This window comes from Ornithorhynchus anatinus, chromosome X2 (assembly GCF_004115215.2).
Source record: "Ornithorhynchus anatinus isolate Pmale09 chromosome X2, mOrnAna1.pri.v4, whole genome shotgun sequence".
Classification (NCBI taxonomy): Eukaryota; Metazoa; Chordata; class Mammalia; order Monotremata; family Ornithorhynchidae; genus Ornithorhynchus; species Ornithorhynchus anatinus.
In genome coordinates, this window is record NC_041750.1 from 23,128,855 (window position 1) to 23,149,322 (window position 20,468).

General features: G+C 45.0%; 1 protein-coding gene and 1 non-coding gene across 5 annotated transcripts in view; both read left to right on the forward strand.

Moving 5' to 3' along the window:
* Positions 1–20,468, forward strand: part of PHACTR1 (phosphatase and actin regulator 1) — a 326,807-nt gene that overhangs the window by 18,358 nt on the left and 287,981 nt on the right. For all 4 annotated transcript variants that reach the window (XM_029053011.2, XM_029053012.2, XM_029053015.2 and 1 more), the window contains one exon: positions 4,881–5,027. In XM_029053011.2, coding sequence (XP_028908844.1) covers positions 4,881–5,027 — 147 coding nt within the window. The remainder of the gene's footprint in view (positions 1–4,880; positions 5,028–20,468) is intronic.
* MIR1401 (microRNA mir-1401) lies at positions 8,854–8,953 on the forward strand. Its single transcript, NR_034869.1, has one exon. It is a non-coding gene; the product is annotated as a microRNA mir-1401 (primary transcript).

Sequence of the window (20,468 nt, forward strand, 5' to 3'; positions counted from 1 at the left end):
TACCTTCCAACTCTCTACTATCCCCTCCCTGTAGAGCATAAACTCCTTGTTGACAGGGAACATGTCTTGCGCTTCTGTTGTTCTTGCCCAAGAAAGTAGAAGAAGCAGAAAGAAAGCAGACCCCAGGGTGTTCAATTTATACCAATTCTTCTACTCTCACTACTCTACTGGTCTTACTGTCAAAGCAATCTAGCTGGGTATGTGATGTCTCAGTTTAGGGGCTGGCCATTTGGGTGGTGTGAGAAATCTGGCTGCCAAGTCAGCATGAAGAGCTACGAGCAGAGCAGAATGAGAAAACAGGGTTGGAACCATTGCATCTACGCCTGTCTCCTTCTTTAAAGTTTTAAGCAACTTGAGGTCAAGGATCATGTCTTTCGCTCTGATTATTATTCGCATGTATCTAATGAAGCGTTCTGAACCCCTTCAGCCTTTACTAAACAAATGAGCCCAGAAATTGTAATTTTGAAATGGCTGGTGAGCAAAAGTGATAGAGCCCACCTGATATTTTCAACCAGCTCCTCGTGATTTAGTACACACGAGATCTTCAGTGATTAGCTCTTAGGGCCAGAGGTCCTAAGATAAATTAATGAATACACCGTGGTTTAGAGTGAGAGAATAGATAGAAAAATTGGACATATTTGAATAAAATGGTAGAGATTGTAAAAGATAAACTCCTTGTGGGAGGGGATCGTATCTACCAACTCTGTTATACTTTCCCAAGTGCTCTACACACAGTAAAAGCTCTTAGAAGTCATTGGACAATCCAGGTTTCTGACCCCTCATCAGACCCCTCAGCACCCTTCTCTTTATCTGGTTCTTTATCAATCGCTCAATCTGTGGTATTCTTTCAATCGTATTTATTGAGCACTTCCCGTGTGCAGAGCACTGTATTGTTATGATATGAACCGCTTAAGGATGTAATACCATTGATTGACCTGTTAATACAAACATAAATACAGGAGTGTTAAAGGGATTGATTTGTATGATGTGACAAAAAAGATCGTGGACAAACCGGGTTTCCCATGGAGGGGGTAATGTGAGTTGTCATTGTGTTAGAAAAAAGGCACCACCAGTCAACTACGCAGTTAATATTGAGATTGACTATATTAAAAAAAAAAACCAACGGACCCAACGGGACCACGATTACGGACAAGTGAGACAGAATTCCAGATCGAAGGGAAAAAAGATGGAGGTCAGAGGCCCCGGAGAAGAGAACTGACTAGAAAAATTTGAGGTCACAGTTATAGCAGTTGTCTTTTAAGGTGCCATTGGGAAGTGAGATTCTTAAAAGAGGGAACCGGGAAGGCATTTCCAGATAGTTCAGGAAGGAAATAAAGCCACTTATTTGCTTTTGAATGTTTTAAAGGATTTGTGGCTGAATTGTACTTCCCAAGTGCTAAGGACAGGGCTCTGCACACAGTAAATGCTCAATAGATATGATTGAATGAATGAATCAAAAATAATATGAATCGTAAATATTATGAATCATTATAATTATAAATCATTATAAATATGTAAAAATTAGGAGGGTCCTATGAGATGATGGGTCTTCTCCAAGAAGCCTCATATTCAGAAGTGGTATAAGAATGGCCTTGCTAAAAACCAATAAAACAGCTGCTGTTCGAAGAGAGGAATGGATAGTTTTGCACCACTGTGGTTCTACCTCCTTCCCTCAAGACAGCACCCAGCTGTCATAGGAGATAATCAGTTTTCCAGTACTCATAACCAAATGAAAAGCCGCGTTGCCTAGTGGATAGAGCACGGGCCTGGGTGTCAGAAGGACCTGAGTCTTAGTCCTTCTGAAGCCTAGTCCTGGCTTCCCATGTCCGCTGTGTGACCTTGGGCAAGGAATTTAACCTCTCTGTGCCTCCATTACCTCATCTGTAAAACAGAGATTAAGACTGTGAACCCCATGACTATGTCCAACCTGACTAGCCTGTAGACACCCCAGAGTTTAGAACAGTACCTGGTGCATAGTAATTGCTAACAAATACCATAAAAAAAAAAGTGAAGCCCCATAGCGTTGACCCTTCCCAATTACACTCACGAGCTAAAGAACAAAGAAGAGCCCTGAACCCATTCCTCCTTAGCTTCCCAAGGGTTCCCTCTGCAGCTGTTAAGGGAGGAAATCAGCCTGCTTCTCTGAAAATGCTTTTATCTCTTTGTGAGAGGGATTATCACCGAGCCCTTTTTTTCTCTTCAAGATCCCTGGGGCAAGTTAAGGCACCTAGGGGAGTCCCTCTCAGAGCACAAACAGCTCCTCTTTCTCCTGTGGCCTGGTAAATTGTGGTTAGAAAATGTCATGGAAGGTGGGGGGAGAGGGGCAGCGTTGCCACAAAGGGACAGGGCGGCTGGCCCAATCTGCGCTGGGGAAGCCTGTTGGCGTGCTTCATCCGGGACCATCTTGTAGCATCCTTCTGCTCTTCGTGTTCTTCTCTCTTCCCCCATACAAAAGTCAACCAGGTTTTCCTTTCCTCTGGGTGAGTAATGAAATAAAACGCAAGGATGCAGGGCACATTTCTCAGTTATCACCAGAAACATCATATCACCTCCCCCTGAAAGTGGCAGAAAAATCAAGGTTCCCATCATCCGCTGGAAGTTTTGGTTTCTCTGAAGGCAGATAAGTGGAGAGAGAATAACTCAGCTCTTCTGAATGAGGAAGAGAACGTGGACAAGTTTTCACTGACAGTCCCTCCTGAGGGAAACATTTCTCATGTAATGATTTAGGCCCTATTTGTTTTCCATGTCCGTTATTTTGGAACTCTCTGGGGTAGTTGACTGGATTTCAGATGTCTTGATTTTTGAATGCTACCCACTCAGACTGGGCTCGTTGGTTTTGACAGTTTCTTTTCCCCTTCCATATTGAGTCTCCCATGATGCTCTGTGATGCTGCAGAGAAAGTCTCCCTCTCCCCTTGAGGCAACTTGATTTAGAGAAAAAGAAATCCAATTTCACCTTGGAGAGCCTAAAACAGAGTAGAGGGAAACCAGCAAAATAAGAAGATGTAGGCACCATTGTTTAATTCCTATAACCCTTCTGTCCTATTGTTAATGGAATTTATGTGCCAGGCACTGTACTGATTTCTAGGGTAGATACAAGATAATCAGATTGGATAGAGACCCTGTCTCACACAGGGCTCAGAGTCCAAGTAGGCAGGAGTAGGATAGAATCCCCATTTGACAGATTAGGTCACTGAGGCACGGAGTAGTACTTTATTACCCTATTTATTTTGTCAATGAGATGTCCAACCCCTCGATTCTATTTATTGCTATCGCTTTTGTCCGTCTCCCCCGATTTGACCGTAAGCCCGTCGATGGGCAGGGATTGCCTCTATCTGTCGCCGAATTGTCCATTCCAGGCGCTTAATACAGTGCTCTGCCTACAGTAAGCGCTCAATAAATACTATTGCATGAATGAATGACTTAACCAAGGTCCTAAAGCAGACAAGTGGTGGAATACAGATTGGATCCCGACTCCCAGGCCCATGCTCTTTCCACCAAACCGCATTGCTTTGTCGCAATGGGAGTCAAGGTGACTTCTCGGGAGGCTGACTGACCTTTCCCAAAATACCCTGTTTGAAAGGAAGAGACGCAGCTTAAGGCGACACACGTGGCTGGGGGTAAAGATGAGAGGTAGGCCCCAAATCCTTTGGCAGGGTCTTGGCCCACCTGAGAAACCGTGCCGCCACACGTGCTCGCGGAGCGGAGTTTCACGGCATACCCTCGCTAGCGGCGTGAAAGACAATGCTCTCATCTGCATCCCGACATCACCCGGGGTTCTTCTTTTGGACGATTAGGAAAAAAAAGAGACGACAGCGGTCTCAAATCCCATCGGTGGCTGGGGAAGAGTGGGTTCGAGCTGGGAAAGATAGATCTGGGTCGCGGTGTGAACGGAATGCATTCGTATTGAACGTAAGGGCTCTCGTGAGGGGTTTGTGGTGGAAAACGTCTCAGTCCAACTTCCAATCTGGCCCTGGCTAATTGGTGTCACTCTCCCCACCACCACCGGAAAAAAAAAAAATGGCACACACCCGCCATCCCATTAGTACTCATTCAATAGTAGTTGGTCCATTCATTCGATCGTATTTATTGTTCGCTTAGTGTGCGGAGCACCGTACGGAGCGCTTGGGAAAGTACAATGCGGCGATAAAGCGAGGCAGTTTCTACACACGATGAGCTCACAATTTTTAACAGGTCACCTAGGTAGCAGACGGATTCTCCCTTTAGGACCCTAACGTATTCCAGGTTGGACATTGACAGGGAATAGATTGCAACCTCCTTCCCTCCCAAGCAGACCAGAATGACCTTTTCCCCCCCACCTCCCCAGTGGGGTTAGGGAAGCCATCCAAAATCCCTTACAAGTGCCCCGCCCCTCTCCCCTCCGTCCCTAGTTTGAAAGTCCCGAGCCCACTGGAGAGGGGTGGGAACGTGTGAGAGTGTGTGGGTGGGTGGGTAGAGGGAGGAGGTGGTTCCCACTGCTGACTGGGCAATTTTTCCTTGGCGGCTCTTGCCTTTTCGGGGTGAGATTGGGGTGCTGACCGGTCCCTGCCCCTTTGCAGGGGACTGCGGGAGGGAGCCGGATGGGAGGGAGGGGATTCCTGATCTTTGCTCCCGTCCACAGATCCTTAACGGATTTTCTTTCTCTCTCCCTCCCCCCATTCCTCCTTATCCCTCTGTTTCTTTCTCTCTTTTCTTTCCTCCCCCCCTTTTCCCTCCCTTCCCTACTCCCCCCCCCACCCTGTCCATCCTTCTCCCCTCCCCCCTCCCTGGTCCCTATGCATGCTCTCCTCTTCCTCTCCCCTCCTCCTCTTCTTCTTCCTCCTCCTCCCCCCCCTCCCCCCCACCTCTCTCTCTCTCTGTGCATCTCCTTCTCTCTGTCAGCACGCCGGGCGACCCTGCTCCTTCCTCCCACATTAATGGCGGCATCATCCGAAGAGGATATAGACCGGCGGCCCATCCGGAGAGTCCGCTCCAAGAGCGACACCCCCTACCTCGCCGAAGCCAGGATATCCTTCAACCTAGGGGCAGGTAAGGACGGCCCTGCCCCCTTGCCACAACGCCCCCCCTCCCCTGCCACGACGCGCTCCCCCCATCCCTAACCCCCACCGTGGCAAAGCATCCCTCCCTCCTCCCCCACCCCCTCTGCCTTTGTGTGTGTGTGTGTGTGTGTGTGCGTGCGTGTGCGTGAGCCTGTGAAAGCTCACAGCCCTTCGCCTGCCACATGGGTTTCTCCCACCTGATCACGTCTCCGGGAGGATGCGCTAAAAGATGCCTGGCCCTGCAGGAGGGAGGGGAGCTCTCGGGTGGGGCTTGGCCGGGGGCGAGAACTTGCCGGTGACCCTTGGGAGATTGGGGCCTCCCCAGGGAATGGGGAAGAATAATGCACCTCCTCCTCCTCCTCTTCTTCCTCCTTTTCCTCCTCCCCCGGGGACTCTGGGCACGATGGGTCCGGAGCTGAAGGGAAAAACGTGGTTCCGGCCCCCCTCCTGCCAGGTGCCCAGGTGACCCCGGTGGAGGCCGAGAGGGAAGCCGGGGGTGGGCGAGGAGCCGCCCAGCGCGTTAAAGTACTTCTGTGGAGGCAGCCTGCCCACCTGCCCAGAAGCCCCTCCTCCCCTCTCCCTTGCCCGCCCCTCGCCGGGGCCGGGGCCGGGGCCGGGGCCGGGGCCGGGGCCCGCCTGCCTCACGGCTAGCCTTCTGAGGGAATGAGCTAGTTTCCACTGCCGCCTGGGCCGCCCACCTCCCTAGATACTTTTTCCAGCTCTGTCCAGCCCAGTGGCTCGGTTGCTCCTGACCTGCCCCATCCCCGGCAGAGAGGGACCTGCAGCAGGCATCCCCAAGGGGGCACGGCCTGCTCCCCTTCCAGTCAGTCTGCAAGTAGAGTCCCATCCTCCCTGAAGAACCTGAGTCCTTTCGAACCGACGGCCCCGCCTACGGTTGGGTGGATTTTCCCGCGAAGGGCTCTCCGTTGGTCCTTCCACCCACTCCTCCCTCCACCTTTGAGAAGCTGGAGAGAAAGGAGACCCCAGAAGGAAGGAAGAGATGCGGTTATTAAGCCAGCGGTAGGCACCGACTGATGGCCTCTCCCTCCCTGCTTAGTCGAGGCCTGATTTTCCCGCCGGACGTTGGCCCCGACTCCTAATTTTCACAGGGCTTGATTCGAAGCCACTCTCCTCACATCTGGAGCCGTGGGATGCTCCTCTAGTCTAGTTCTTTTCTAGATCGGTCCACTTTGGGAAATGAGCTGCCCTATGGGTGTTTTTGCGCCTACCTCCCGCCCCATGGGTGGGTTCGCCGGTTTTCTCAGCTCCGTTCGAGGAGGCCTTAGGTGAGCCGGCCCGTCTCCGTGAGGCCAGCTAAACCCGGCTGAGGGACTTTTCCAGGAAAGGAAATAATAATAATAGTGTTTGTGAAGCGTTTACTCTGTGCCAAGCACTGTCCTAAGCTCTGGATAGATGTGAGGTCACAGTCCCCATTTTACAGATGAGGCAACTGAGGCACAGAGAAGTTAAGTGGCTTGCCCGAGGTCACCCAGAGGACAAACGGGGGAGCCGGGATTAGAACCCAAGTCCCGTGATTCCCAACCCCGGGCTCTTTTCACTAAGCCACGCTGCTTCTCTGCTAGAAAAAGCCAACCGGAACTCACCGTGGGCAGAGATTGTCTCTCTGGTATTGTACTTGCCCAAGCGCTTAGTCGAGTGCTCTGCCCCCAGTAAACACGACTGGATGAAGGAACGAGATCCCGAGGGGTAAAAGGGCTCAGAAGCCCCCCTGCCTCTCCCCCCTCTGGGGCTAGCTAAGGGGTATTCCTTCCTTCTGCTCTGAGGCCTCCCCTGGCAGTGGATTTGCCCTTCCTCCCCTTAGAGGTTAACCGGGAAGGAAGCAAAGAGCCAGGAGGGTGGTCTGGAGGGTTTTTCTTTTTTTTATTTTATTTTTGCAGAAGTGTAGAAGGGTGAAGCGAGGCTGAGAGCTCTGGGGCTGGAAGCGCTGTCCTTCCAGGCTGTGCTGAAAGCTTGGGTTTCCAGCCATGGGCCTGGCCAAGTCAGGTCCCTCTCCTCCAAGGCAGAGCCCCTCAGGATCTAGTCCAGGGAAACTTTCACCTCCCCTGCCCTCTTAGACTTGGCCACCCGTTTGACTCGACCTCACGCCCCCCGTTCCGCTGCTCCACTCAGCCCGGCCGGCTGCTCTCCTTCCCTGGCTCTGTTTACGTTCCAGCTGGCGGCTGTTTGCTTTCCCCACAGAGTAAGAACCACTTGCAGATGTGTTTCCCTCCCCACCCCGTGTTTGAAAGTAATTGTAACCCCTGGTTAAAGAACGAGCGGGCGCGTTTATCCCCTTGAGTCGCAAGTTGCAATTAAACTATTATTGTCGTTATCTGTTTCGCCCAACAGTGGAGAGAGTGCATAAACAGAGAAAATGACATAATTTGGGCAAAGGGAGGATTTGGTCTGTTTCTCAACAACAGTTTATAAACAATTAAGACAGGCAGCTTTTATCTGTCTCCCCATCCCCACTCGAATCGTTCACTGTTTATTTTTCACAGTCAAATGGTTGATTAGTTTTACTGTTTGAGTTGGATGCCTGCTTCCACGCACCCATACAGAAGATATAAAGTTGGGAATCAATTTAAAACCGATTAGTGTTAACGTTTGTAAGTAATGCGTGGCATATCATACCGTAGACTTGATAGATGCATGATATCGTATCGAATATTAAGAGAGCCCCAACTTCAGACTATCGTGGTGAGAGATGTTCTTGGAAATTATCTAGCTTTCTACACCAGTGGAGTGGAGTCCCGCAAAGTTATCATGAGAAATAGGTAAGTCGTTTCAAGTCCCGCTCAAATATTTATTCAATTCTTCTCCGCCCACCCGCAGCCCCATTCCTGCGGTGCTGAACGCTAGAGGTCTGGTGTCCTGTTACTAGGATCGCCGCAACAATAGGGTGGGGGTGGAGAAGCTTATTTTCCTTTTGGCTTTATGACTAGACAGGATCGAGTTGCCTGTGTCCAAAAGAGGTCAAAGGGCGACCCCCCTCTCGTAATAAATGATCTAATTTCAGGCCTGCAGAAGGAGAGAGAGCTGACATTATCTGGCTGATTTTTTTCAAGCGTTTTTTCCTAGTCTCCGAGTTCTCCTCAGTCTCTCGATCTTGAGGTCATAAGAATGTTTGCAGTGGATATCAAACGATAACATTTTGCTAACCTTCACCGAAGGCAGTGTCGGCCGCATCACATCCTAAGGCCGTGGATGAGCGTGTGGTTGTTTCTGTTTTGCAGGAATTAGCTGGCATATAAACAAGTTCTTCCCCTGGAATTTAAATGTGTGGAAAGGGCATGCTGTCACGGAAGACTGTGCTTTCACAGTTCTTAGCGAGTGTCTCTAATTGCGTTCTCACTTGGTAATGGGCATCACTGACATTTCATTTGCAAATACTCAGCCTAGTCTTGAGATGGCATCCATTCATTTGTGTGCGACGCACAACCCTCATCGAGCACAGGTCACGCCCGTTCATCTGGTTGGCGTGTGAAGATTCGAGAAGACTCGGAAGGCACCGGATAGTGGTAACTCCGTCTGTGGGGTGAGAGGAGGAGCTACGTTTTACTGAAGTCTGGGTCGAAGGTCAGAAAAGGTAGGGCTGAAGGTCTGGTTGGTCCTTCACTGACTGGGACTTTTGGAGGGAGTTGAAAACTTTAGTATGGGTAAACTTTGGAGATGTTCCGATAGCATGCAAGTGTATTGTTAAGTTGTGTATCGTTAAGTTGATTTTGAATTCATTTGTATTGAGAGATGATAAATCGACAGGATGGGTATGAAATTGCTTGCGTACTGATCTTCTTGGACCTGTCCTAGTTCCTGAGGTCATGCGAGGATAGCTGTTTCTGACCACCACCGGCCTCTTCCTTCCCATCAGTGTTAGAGGCCAATGGCAGTCAGAAATGGCTCGCCTTGGCTCTCTGCAAGAAACGTGGGTCACCATATTGAATAGGAAACTGGGGCCTCTGCCAACTCATGATGAGGATCTGAAAATGAAGAAGCCACCCATGTTTGATTCCTCTTCTTCTTGGTCATGGAAGCCCATGCTTCGGTGGCTCAGTGGTCTAGAGTGTGAAACTCAGTACGCTTACATTCTGGAGTCCCTGAAAATGGTGTATTACTTAAAATGGTGATTGAGTCTATTACTTAAAATGATGATTGAGTCTGACGGCAGGTCACATGATGGTTCACAGGGGATCATTTTCTGGACTGTGTCTCTTGTACCAGACCCTAATGGTCCAAAAGGTAGCTGGGCTGGGAAAAGAATTGTATTCTCAGTCATAATCTTCATCGCCCATGAAGTGGGCACAGACCATTCCTGAGCCCCACAAAGTTTCTAGGTTCAGTAGTCACTGTCTTCCCCTAGCTCTGCCTTCATTTTCTCATCCTTCTCCTTCAAAATGCGTACCTCAGGTACCTACCGTAGGTTTATCACAATCATAGCAGGGGAAATAAATTCCTAATCCTGTGAAGAGACAGAGCAGCCTCTATTCGTGGAATAGAGTGACTACCTCAGAAGCAGGTCCTCCAACAGTGCAAAACAAGCAGTGAGACTCACATTGCTTAGAAAACCATCTGGGAGATAACCACAGGGCAAAAGAACTAGGATTGTATGACTGGATTGTCCTGAGGGTATCTTCCACCTGGGCATTATTGAATTCCTTTCTAAAGCATGTAATCTTGTTTCCGAATAATGTTTTAACCCATTCTGCTTATTCATTAGTAGAAGTGCTCTGTACTAGCCATGTAGTCAATTCCTGCTTTGTCTGAGCTAAGTGTTTATTATGTCTATTCATTCATTCGATAGTATTTATTGAGCGCTTACTGTGTGCAGAGCACTGTACTAAGCACTTGGAATGTACAAATCGGTAACAGATAGAGATAGTCCCTGCCCTTTGACGGGCTCACAGTCTAATCGGGGGAGATGGACAGACAAGAACAATAGCAATAAATAGAATCAAGGGGATGAATATCTCATTAAAACAATAGCAAATAAATGTGTGTGTGTGTGTGTGTGAAATTATGTATATGCATAGACATATATATAACTTCAACATGTGACTTCTCATTAGGTGTATTTGATTAGTTCTTTGACATGTTATTGAAAATGGTTAATGTCATCCAAAACACTGTAATCACACTTTAAATGCCTACATGACCAAATTGTGCCAAAAAATCAAAATTGCTTTAAGGAGTCACATGGATCATTAAATGTAGTGGTGTGTGTATGTACACACCCCCCCCCCCCCCACCACACACACACACACTCGCCCACCATCAATTTTTAAACTCCTTGGAAAGGAATTCATCTAAAGGATTTGTAAAACCTGAGAGTTACATACAAAACCTGGCTTTAGAACTCTTGGGCTTTTGATTTTGATAAGAGAGAAATGCTAGAAAGTAGCAGGGATCTCCTTCCCCAATGTGCTTTCTATTTATCACTCTGAATGACCACGGCAAAGGAACACATTTGCATACCAACCAAAGGGAAAGACCTAGAACGTTTGTAATTCCTCTTTTCAGAATCCTGCAGAAATGCCTCAATGAGAATTTAGGCAGAAAGTATTCAAAAAAAAAAAAAGCTTCCAACTTGTCATAATAATAATAATAATGTTGGTATTTGTTAAGCGCTTACTATGTGCAGAGCACTGTTCTAAGCGCTGGGGTAGACACAGGGGAATCAGGTTGTCCCACGTGGGGCTCACAGTCTTAATCCCCATTTTACAGATGAGGGAACTGAGGCCCAGAGAAGTGAAGTGACTTGCCCACAGTCACACAGCTGACGAGTGGCAGAGCTGGGATTCGAACTCATGAGCCCTGACTCCAAAGCCTGTGCTCTTTCCACTGCATCACGCTTCTTCTTCATGAATACAGACTTGAAGAAGAACACAACCGCTTCAGCCAGCCCAAATGAATGTGGGGGCCCTGAATCATAAGACCAAACAGAGAATCCCAATACATTTACTTTGCACGTGATGGAGAAGATTGAAGTACTAAGAGAAGAGAAAGTTGACTATGCTGCAGTTGTTCTGACAAGTACAATTCCATAGCATTTGCCCCACCCTTGGCAATTTTCACTCCGGATCAGTACGATACACTCCAAAACTTTTATTCCAAATCATTACCAAGAGCAAGAATTCTGTGCCCTTATGAAGATGGAAGATAGTGAACTGGGTTGGGTTTTTCCTAATGAGATACGCAGAGGCAGCCACGCTCATCATACCCAATTTGTTGTATTTAAAAATAGGGCGTAAACAGCCCCATTTAGAAGTGTAAACATTTTTCTCATTATATGGCAAAAAAAGAGCCTTAGCATTTTCAAATTTCATTCCATCATGATGCATCTCTTTGCACTGTATGTCCCAAATGCCTGTAAACTCAGAAAACAGTAAGCACTTTTGACATTTCAATTGCCTAAATTTATGAGACTTTTCATATTATGAAAACTCTCAAGGAAAAGGCTTGAGATCAATTTTACCACCTGACTGAAAAAGATCTGGTCTCGCCATTCAACCCCGTTTATATATCTATAGTGGGAATAACCATCACTTGTAGCTGGATTATTTTGACATTTATTTATGTTAGTAGTAGTAGTAGCATTTATTGAGCACTTACTTGGTATGGTGCACTGTATTACATGCTTAGGAAGTACAAATTAAGCAAGTGGAATATTCCCTTCAGGAGCTTATATTCTAATGGGGAAGACAGACAAAAGTAACTATTAATCAATCTATCAAATATATTGATCATTTACTGTGTACAGAACACTGTACTACATGCTCAAGCGAGTACCGTGTGGTGGATAGACAACGACCCTGCCCTCATGAAGCTTATTTTCTGGAATTTTTCTTTTTTAATGGTATTTAAGCACTTACTATGTGCCAGGAACTGTTCTATGTGTTGGGGTGGGAACAGAGTAAACAGGTTGGACACGGTCCCTGTCTCTCACCGGGCTCCCAGTCTTAATCCCCATTTTACAGACGAGGGACAGAGAAGCCAAGTGACTTGCCCAAGGTCACACAGCAGAAATGTGACGGAGCAAGGATTCGAACACAGGTCCTTCTAATTCCTAAGGCACTGCTCTACCCACTAAGCAACGCTACTTCTCAACACTTATTTACAACACTGTCAAAATAAAATGTGGTGGTTTAAATATAGTCTGAGCGGGTAAATAAATTGAGTGCTAGAGTCAACAAATCAATCAATTGTATTTATTGAGTACTTACTGTGTGCTGAGTACGGTGCTAAGCACTTTGGAACGTACAATTAAACAGAGTTAGTAGATGAGTCCCCTGCCCACCGTGAGTTTATAGCCTAGAAAATGAATTCTCCCCTTTAATCTCTTTCCATATGCATTGACTCCTTGCTTGACTAAGGGCTGGATCGGAGAAGATCTATATTGGTAGTGAGAGTGACCCCGACAAGAATGATGGGAGAAAAGACTGTGTCTGTTGAATGGTTATATTGTACTCTCCCACGTGCTTAGTATAGTGTTCTGCATGTGGTCAGCACTCAGTCAGTATGATTGATTGATTGGCTGTTCGTGAGAGCTCTTTCATTTGTGATTCGATTGCAACCAAGCCAAATTTCCAAAGTGAAAGCGTATTTCAGAAGATTTTTACAGTGGGGATGTTTGGTCTTGGTCCAAATCTGCTCAGAACAAAAGAAAGGATTCTCCTGTAGGGAGAGCGTCAAGGGGACTCTTCAGAGATGAGGGCACGTCCTCCCACATGAGAATGCTCCCCTGAGAGATTAAAGGCAGTTTCTTAACATGGCCTTGGGTTCTCATATTTGGGTCCAGTCCAGCCAGGTTACCTGGGGGATTATTTTGGATGGATCTCAACGATCTTCCTTCTCTCTCTTTCATGGGCACAGGCAGGATGAGATTGCTCCTAAAGATATTTAGAATTGATCTGGTGTGATGAGCATTTCCAGAAGGAATTTGGGAGGGTACGGGGGGAGTAAGGGTTGAGAAGCAGCATCTCTGACCGCCCTTAATGATGGATATAGAATGTGACCAGTCCTGAGAAGGCTGTCTCCTAGAAGTGCTGTCCGGTGGTCTGGCGGTTTAGGAAGTGTCTAGCCTGCTAAGTGGAGGCAGTCAAACTTAAGGCACAGGATGCGGGGGAAGAAGGTGAAGGACTGAAGAAGGGGAGAGAAGAAGCTGAAGATCATTTAAAGGTCCTTAGGGCAGAAGAAGGGTGAAGCACCAGAAGGAAGGGTCATCCTCTAAAACGCAAATCCTCTTTTAACCCACTTTTCTCATTTCCAAGGACCATAACTCTGGCGCCCCACCCCCACTCCTGACTCCCCTACTCTCCAGCTGAGTTTAATTTGAAAAGTGATCAATACATTAGCTTTTACCTCTACTTAATCTAAGTAATCTTTAGCTATAGAATTTCAGTGCAACAACAAAGATGCAGCTCCAAATGTTTTAAGTATAAAACCAATTTGATTCAACTTTCGTAACATTTCCTCTTCTAAGAGGGAAGGGGAGATTGGAGGCATGAAGTATTAATCAGGCAGTTCCCAGACCATTCTGTGCAGAGAAAGTGCTCAATAAATACTATTGATTGAAGAAGCAAACTCAAGAATATAATTGTTTAGGGTAAAATGGTCTCCTCGCTGGGTTCCAGCCAGTGGCTTCCAGCATTCAAAATATTCCCACCCCTTAGGTTTGACTGGGACTGGGAATTTGGAGTGGAAGTAAGCAAAGGTTTTCTTTTTCCCCCTTGTAGACTTGGCTGTTGTCTTATGCAACATCTTACAGGGTCAGTCAATTAGTAGTATTGTGGCTTATTCTGTGCGTAACACTGTATTAAAGGCTTGGGAGAGTCCATAATCCATAGACATGATAGTTTACCCAATGGAGGAAACACATGCTACAGTAAATTACATAAACAGAATACATGTAATGCTTCATATATATCTGATTTACTGAATGTATGTCTACATTCCATGTAAAATGTGATTAAGTAATTGGTACATGTAGATAACTAAGGAATAAGTAGACGTACGTATTAGTGGCTGATAGGGTTAGTCAGAGAATGCCCCCGATGTAGTGATTATTATTTTTCATAAGGAATTTGAAGGAAAATAGGAAGGCAGAAATTTACTGAAGCTCAGGAGGGGGAAACTGGATCAGAGATGAGAGACTACTCAGTGAGGTAGTTAGGAGGCTTTCTTGAGCAGAGTGAAGAGCATAAGCAAGAGTACAGTAGGAGAAAAGAGCAGATCAGTAAAAAATGTATGTCCTCACAGTAAAGGTGCAGATGTATTCGTCTTTACCATGAAATTTGAACTGTACCAAGGATAGACAATGCAAAACCAAACCTTTTCAGCAAGCTATGGAGACCCTGTTGTCCATAATTTTGTGATGCAACATTAAGTTTTGAGGGTATTTTGAACTTTTTTAGCAAGATATTTATTTTGGTTGGTTGTCCCTAAGAAAAGAAAACATGGGCATATTAATAAGCTTGCTGTAAATTGCATTAGGGTATATGTTTTAAAGAACACCTGAACCACCTATCCATTTCTTCTATGATGATATGTTTGGGGTATAGATGTACACTGAAGCATTCATCCGAAAAACACTTGAAGAGATTTTGTCATTTAGTTAAGTCCCTCAAAGAGTTTCAGAGTTTGTGTGGATGTTTACCTCTCTGATGCATTGAATATCCTATCTCTGATGCTAAATATCATTTACATTTGTGGAAGGGGAGAGTTTGCATTTTGACCAACTATAAAAATATGGATACAGTTTTGTGATCATTTTGCATCTAATGCACCTATTCAATGCAAATAGTGTGGGTTCATCAAGACTAGGTTTGTACCATCTGTTTAATTAACGTTGGAGCAAGTGGAAATCATCCCAAATCAGCCTTAAACACATTGGGCCGGTATGATATAGCTCATATAACACAATCTAGACATCAATACTATCTCTTGTAAAGTTTCCTCATAAAGGGCTATATCACCTAAATTCCTTTCATAATCCCAATTATGTGAACCATTCCACTGAGTTTTAGTTTTTAGTACCTGCATTCTACCTTCTCTCCTGTTCTACATTATTATTAGAGCTAGTTTAGTAGCAATACTGAGGGGAAAATTAATTAAAAGACTGAATTAAATAGCCCTGAATGGTCTGTTGTGCTCAACCAGTTACAGACAATATTTGGCCTAATTGCTCATTGGCTGCTCAGTATCGATCAATCAGTCGTATTTATCGAGGGCGCAACATGGACAGAGCACTGTGCTAGTGCTTGGGAAACTACAAAAGAGTTGGTAAACTTAAGCCCCGACCCCAAGGAGTATGTGGGAGGTCTGTCTTAATAAGATCTCTCAACTGTTCATATTTGCCTGATGGCAAATACGTTTTCCGTGTCTTTAAGGATAAATAATTCTAAAGTACAGTTCATAATAATTTATTTCAATATGTTTCCACTAGTATATTTTTTGAAGTATCAGTTGTGATGTTTTACCGGGTCCTATTACAATGGCAAATAGGTTTTCAGTGTCTTTGAGGATAAATAATTCTAAAGTACAGTTTGCAATAATTTCTTTCAATGTATTTCCACTAATACATTTTTTGAAGTATCAATTGTGATGTTTTACAGGGATCCATTACGATTGCAATTATACTGGTGACAGGATGGTGAAGGAAGAAAGTTTTCTTTTCTTCTACATGAGTAGTTCATGGCCCAGTGATGATGTTGATCTCAGAGATTGTAATCTTTTATCTATATTGAATGCTCTCAAGCATTCAGTTCTATGCTCAGCTCACAGTTATCATCATCATCACTCTAAGTGTAGTATTAAACGCTTACTATGTGTCAAAGATTGTTCTAAGCACAAGTGTAGATGAGAGTTAATCCAATCTGACACAGTCCCTGTCCCACATGAGGCTCATAAGAGGGGAGAACAGTGAAAAAGCAGTTCATCGTTTTTTTACTGAAAATCACCTTCATTGTAAATTGCCTTGATTATGTTCTTGCTGACGTCGCAGCTTTCCGCATCTTCAATTTCTTCACTACATGCATAAATGGATCCACTTAGGCAGTATTTGTTGCAAACCCATCTTTGCTTGAGGAGGTCCTCTCTAGCCTCCAGTTCTGTCGACACCTCTGTGTTGTCCTTTCCCATTCTGCTGTACCATTTGCAGATATCAACACGGTAAGCACTCAGTAAATGTGATTGATTGATGAAGGGAGGTGGGGATCTCCTGCCATAAATGACGGGCAAGCTGGATCCACTCATGAAGATTGCAGGGTCGAGAATCTGTGCGGAGGAATCGATTCTCCTGCGAGGGGTTTAGACAGCATGATTCCTGCTCTCTCATACCTGCCAATCACGTTCTCAAAGTTGCATGCTGCAACTTTATGTACACAGTCCTTGTATGGCCTAATAATACTAATGATAATGGTATTTGTTAAGTGCTTACTATGGGCCAAGCACTGTTCTAAGCACTGGGGGAGATACAAGGCAATCAGGTTGCCCCACGTGGGGCTCACAGTCTTAATCCCCATTTTACAGATGAGGTAACAGAGGCACAGAGAAGCGAAGTGACCGAAGTATAATTGATGCTGTGCTGTAATGTCATAGATCAGCAGGTGCTTGCTAGGGTGGCCAATATAATAATAGTGATAATAATACTGATGGCATTTGTTAAGCTCTTACTATGTGTCAGGCACTGTACCAAGCGCTGGGGTGGATACAAGCAAATCGGGCTGGACACAGTCCCTGTCCCATGTGGGGCTCATATTCTCTATCCCCCTTTTACAGATGAGGTAACTGAGACACAGAGCAGTGAAGTGACTAGCCCAAGGTGGCACAGCAGACAAGTGGTGGAGTCGGAATTAAAATCCAATATAAGACAATCAGCAAAGTCACTCTGTGTCAGTGTCCCCCCGAGATTGAACTCCATGAGGGACAAGGTCTACTTTTGAACTTTTGATCTGATGATCTTGTATCTACCCTTGTGCTTAGTGCAGGGCTTGGCATGTTGTAAGCACTTAACAGAACACGATATTATTATTATTACTCAAGACATAGGACTCCCTTACCTCTCTGTCATTTTCCCCAAACTTGCCAGTGCTCTTTCTTGTTGACTTTGGGTTGACCACTTCCTTTTCCACAGCTTTCTACCAGGTTGTAAAGTATAATAAAACAGTTTACAAGGATCACAGTGAAGATAAAATATGAGGTAGATTGTCAAGAAGGTATGAGTTATAAATAAAGACTGAAAAAGAAATGTTAGTCGGTTAGGAAAGGGGTGTGGTATTCCATTTGCAGACAGGCTAAAACAGCAGGAGGTTTTGCATTCAAAATGTAAATCCTTCGGTCAGAGAATGCATAGAACTTGTCTTTAATATGCATTTACTAAATACACACCATAAATAATAAATACCATAGCAGACATGGATGCACGTGATTTTCCTCAGGAGCTTGAAATATCTCTCTTCTCTCCCCATTTTTTTTTTTTAAAGAATCAAATGTTTTTACAGCTCAGAAATGTGTTAACACCTCCTTTGTGTGCAGTCACACACTCACAACCTTGATTTTTCGAAGGTGAAAGCTACAGATGGGAAAATCCTGTCCATAGCGGTGTGTGTGCATGTGGTTGAAGAGAATAATGTGAGACTTTCACACATATCTGTCTAGGCAGCTTAAGGCAGACACGAAATGCTTTATCAACTCTAAATCTTAGTGTTCCATTTAAACCACAGTCTTAAAGAGGATTAAGAATGGAAGTGTCAGCTGAGGCTCAAATGGAAATGTAGCTGCAATATAGACCCATCTTTGCAGCTGAATGAAGTTAGTGGTTCTTCAGTGAGGTTGAAACAGAGGGAGAGGGTATGATTTTTCAACTTTTCAAAGTAAGACGGGAGACACTGATTGAAAAATGCGTTCAGTGCATCATCTCCGGAAGCAAAAACATTGTTTTGTGTTTCAGGCGAAGAAGGATTTTTTTCGATTTTTTTCCTAGTCTTTAGTTATTTCCTGTGAATCTCCTGAAAGCTCTTATAAAGGCAACCACACAATTGCCACCTGATCATTTAAGAGCATTCCAGTGGTTTACTTGTTCTCACTGAATTAATAAAAGTAATAATATTGATTTTTGTTAAACGCTTACTATGTGCAGAGCACTGTTCTAAGCACTGGGGTAGATACAAGGTAATCAGGTTGCCCCACGTGAGGCTCACAGTCTTCATCCCCATTTTACAGATGAGGGAACTGAGGCACAGAGAAGTTAAGTGCCTTGCCCACAGTCACACAGCTGAGAAGTGGCGGAGCTGGGATTCGAACCCATGACCTCTGACTCCCAAGCCCGGGTTCTTTCCACTGAGCCATACTGCTTCTCTTTGCTAAATTAGTCTCTCCTGTGTGGATTATTTTGTGCCTTCAGGAAAGCATAGCTTTATATTTTTGTGGATCCAGAGAAGCATTTACACTTGTCCACAAATATTACATAGCTCCTCAATTTGTTCTTGGGGGGTCAGTGACTTTTGAAGAGAAGCAACATGGGCTAGTGGATAGAGCACTGGCCTGGGAGTCAGAAGGACCTGGATTCTAATTCTGCTCTGCCACATGTCTGCTGGATGACCTTGGGCAAGTCGCTTTGCTTCCCTGTGCCTCAGTTACTTCATCTGAAAAAGAAGGATAAAGACCGTGAGGCCCCAAGTGAGGTGTGTCTAACTGGATTACCTTGAACAGTGCTCTGCAACGCTTAGAACAGTGTTCTGCACATAGTAAGCACTTAAATACCGACATTATTATTATTATTATTGTATCTACCCCAGTGCTTAGAACAGTGCCTTCACGTAGTAAGTCCCTAACAAATTTCATTAAAAGGACCAAAGCAACAAACATAGAAAACAGATATCATAAAAACAAAATGGCTTTTTTCCTGCACGGGACAGCTTTGAACACCACATCATTTTTGTCCTTTTCACTCTTGCTGTCAGCTTGCGTTATGAGAAAATTCCTTCCCAGAGAGAAGTGGATGTCTGGGTTTGAGGCTACGTTGGAGAAATGTACCCGCAAGCAAGGGGACAGAAGTTTGCTAGGATGAGAATCCTATTCAGGAATCTCCGATTCTTGAGCTCCCTGGCCTGCCACACACCCAAGCGTTGACATGATATGAAAAGGATCGAGACCCTGGTTCTTGGAGCGCGGTCACCCCATTACTGTGGATATCCTTGAAAGGCGGTGTCACCTTTCCACCAGAGCCTGAGGAAGCCTTAGACTGAAGAAAAGTGTACTCAGTTCCAGCTCTGGCTGTAGTAATAGTAATACTAATAATAGTGGTATTTATAAAGCGCTTACTATGCGCCAAACCCTGTACTGAGCTTTGGGGTTGATCCAGGATAATTGGATTGGACACAGTCCCTGTCCCTCATAGGGATCCCAGTCTTAATCTCATTTCAAACTGAGGCCCAGAGAAGTGAAATGACAGCAGACAACGGGTGGAGCTGGGATTAGAACCCAGATCCTTCTGACTTCTAAGCCCGTGCTCCATCCACAATAATAATGAGAATAATAAGAATAATAATGTTGGTATTTAAGTGCTTACTATTTGAAGAGCAATGCTCTAAGCGCTGGGGTAGATACAGGGTAATCAGGTTGTCCCACATGAGGCTCAGTCTTAATCCCCATTTTACAGATAAGGTAACTGAGGCACAGAGAAGTGAAGTGACTTGCCCACAGTCACACAGCTGACAAGTAGCAGAGCCGGGATTCGAACCCATGACCTCTGGCTCCCAAGCCCGGGCTCTTTCCACTGAGCCAGGCTGCTTCTCTTCAATGGCTATACTGTTAGATATTAGACTATTCCAGTGGATTCCCAAATGCCATGAGGAAATGCAGCTTGAATTCCAATTGGCCATGAGGTGTTTTTTACTGGGGACCAGGAGAACCTGATTTAACTACAAATCATTATTCATTTGATAGTATTTATTACTATGAGCAGAGCACTATACTAAACACTTGGAATGTACAATTCGGCAACAGAAATATAGAAGTCAGCCTCATATCATCATAATCACCAACACTCTCTAGCTGGATTCTTCTTTTACCCCTTGTAAATGTGGATCAGTTCTGTCACAGTCTTTTTTGGAACTATGTACTGTGAAGATCTTTGCAATCTGATGCTTTATAAGCTATTCCTCATACATTTTTAGTGTAAGGTTTTGTAAAAAAATAGTCTCAAACCGGGGAGTGTTGATTAAATGAAGGAAATAAAGGTTTGATGGCCAGAAAGAAATGAAATTTGACCAGAATTGCCAGAAACAGGTACATTTTGAGTAGTGCAAGCGTGGAAAAGCAGAGGTTGGAATCACTACTAGTAATCTCAGCAGGTCTAGTGACTAGAACATTTAACCAAATCATTGATAATCTAGGGATAATGGGTTAGATCCAGATACACTGAACCAACAGA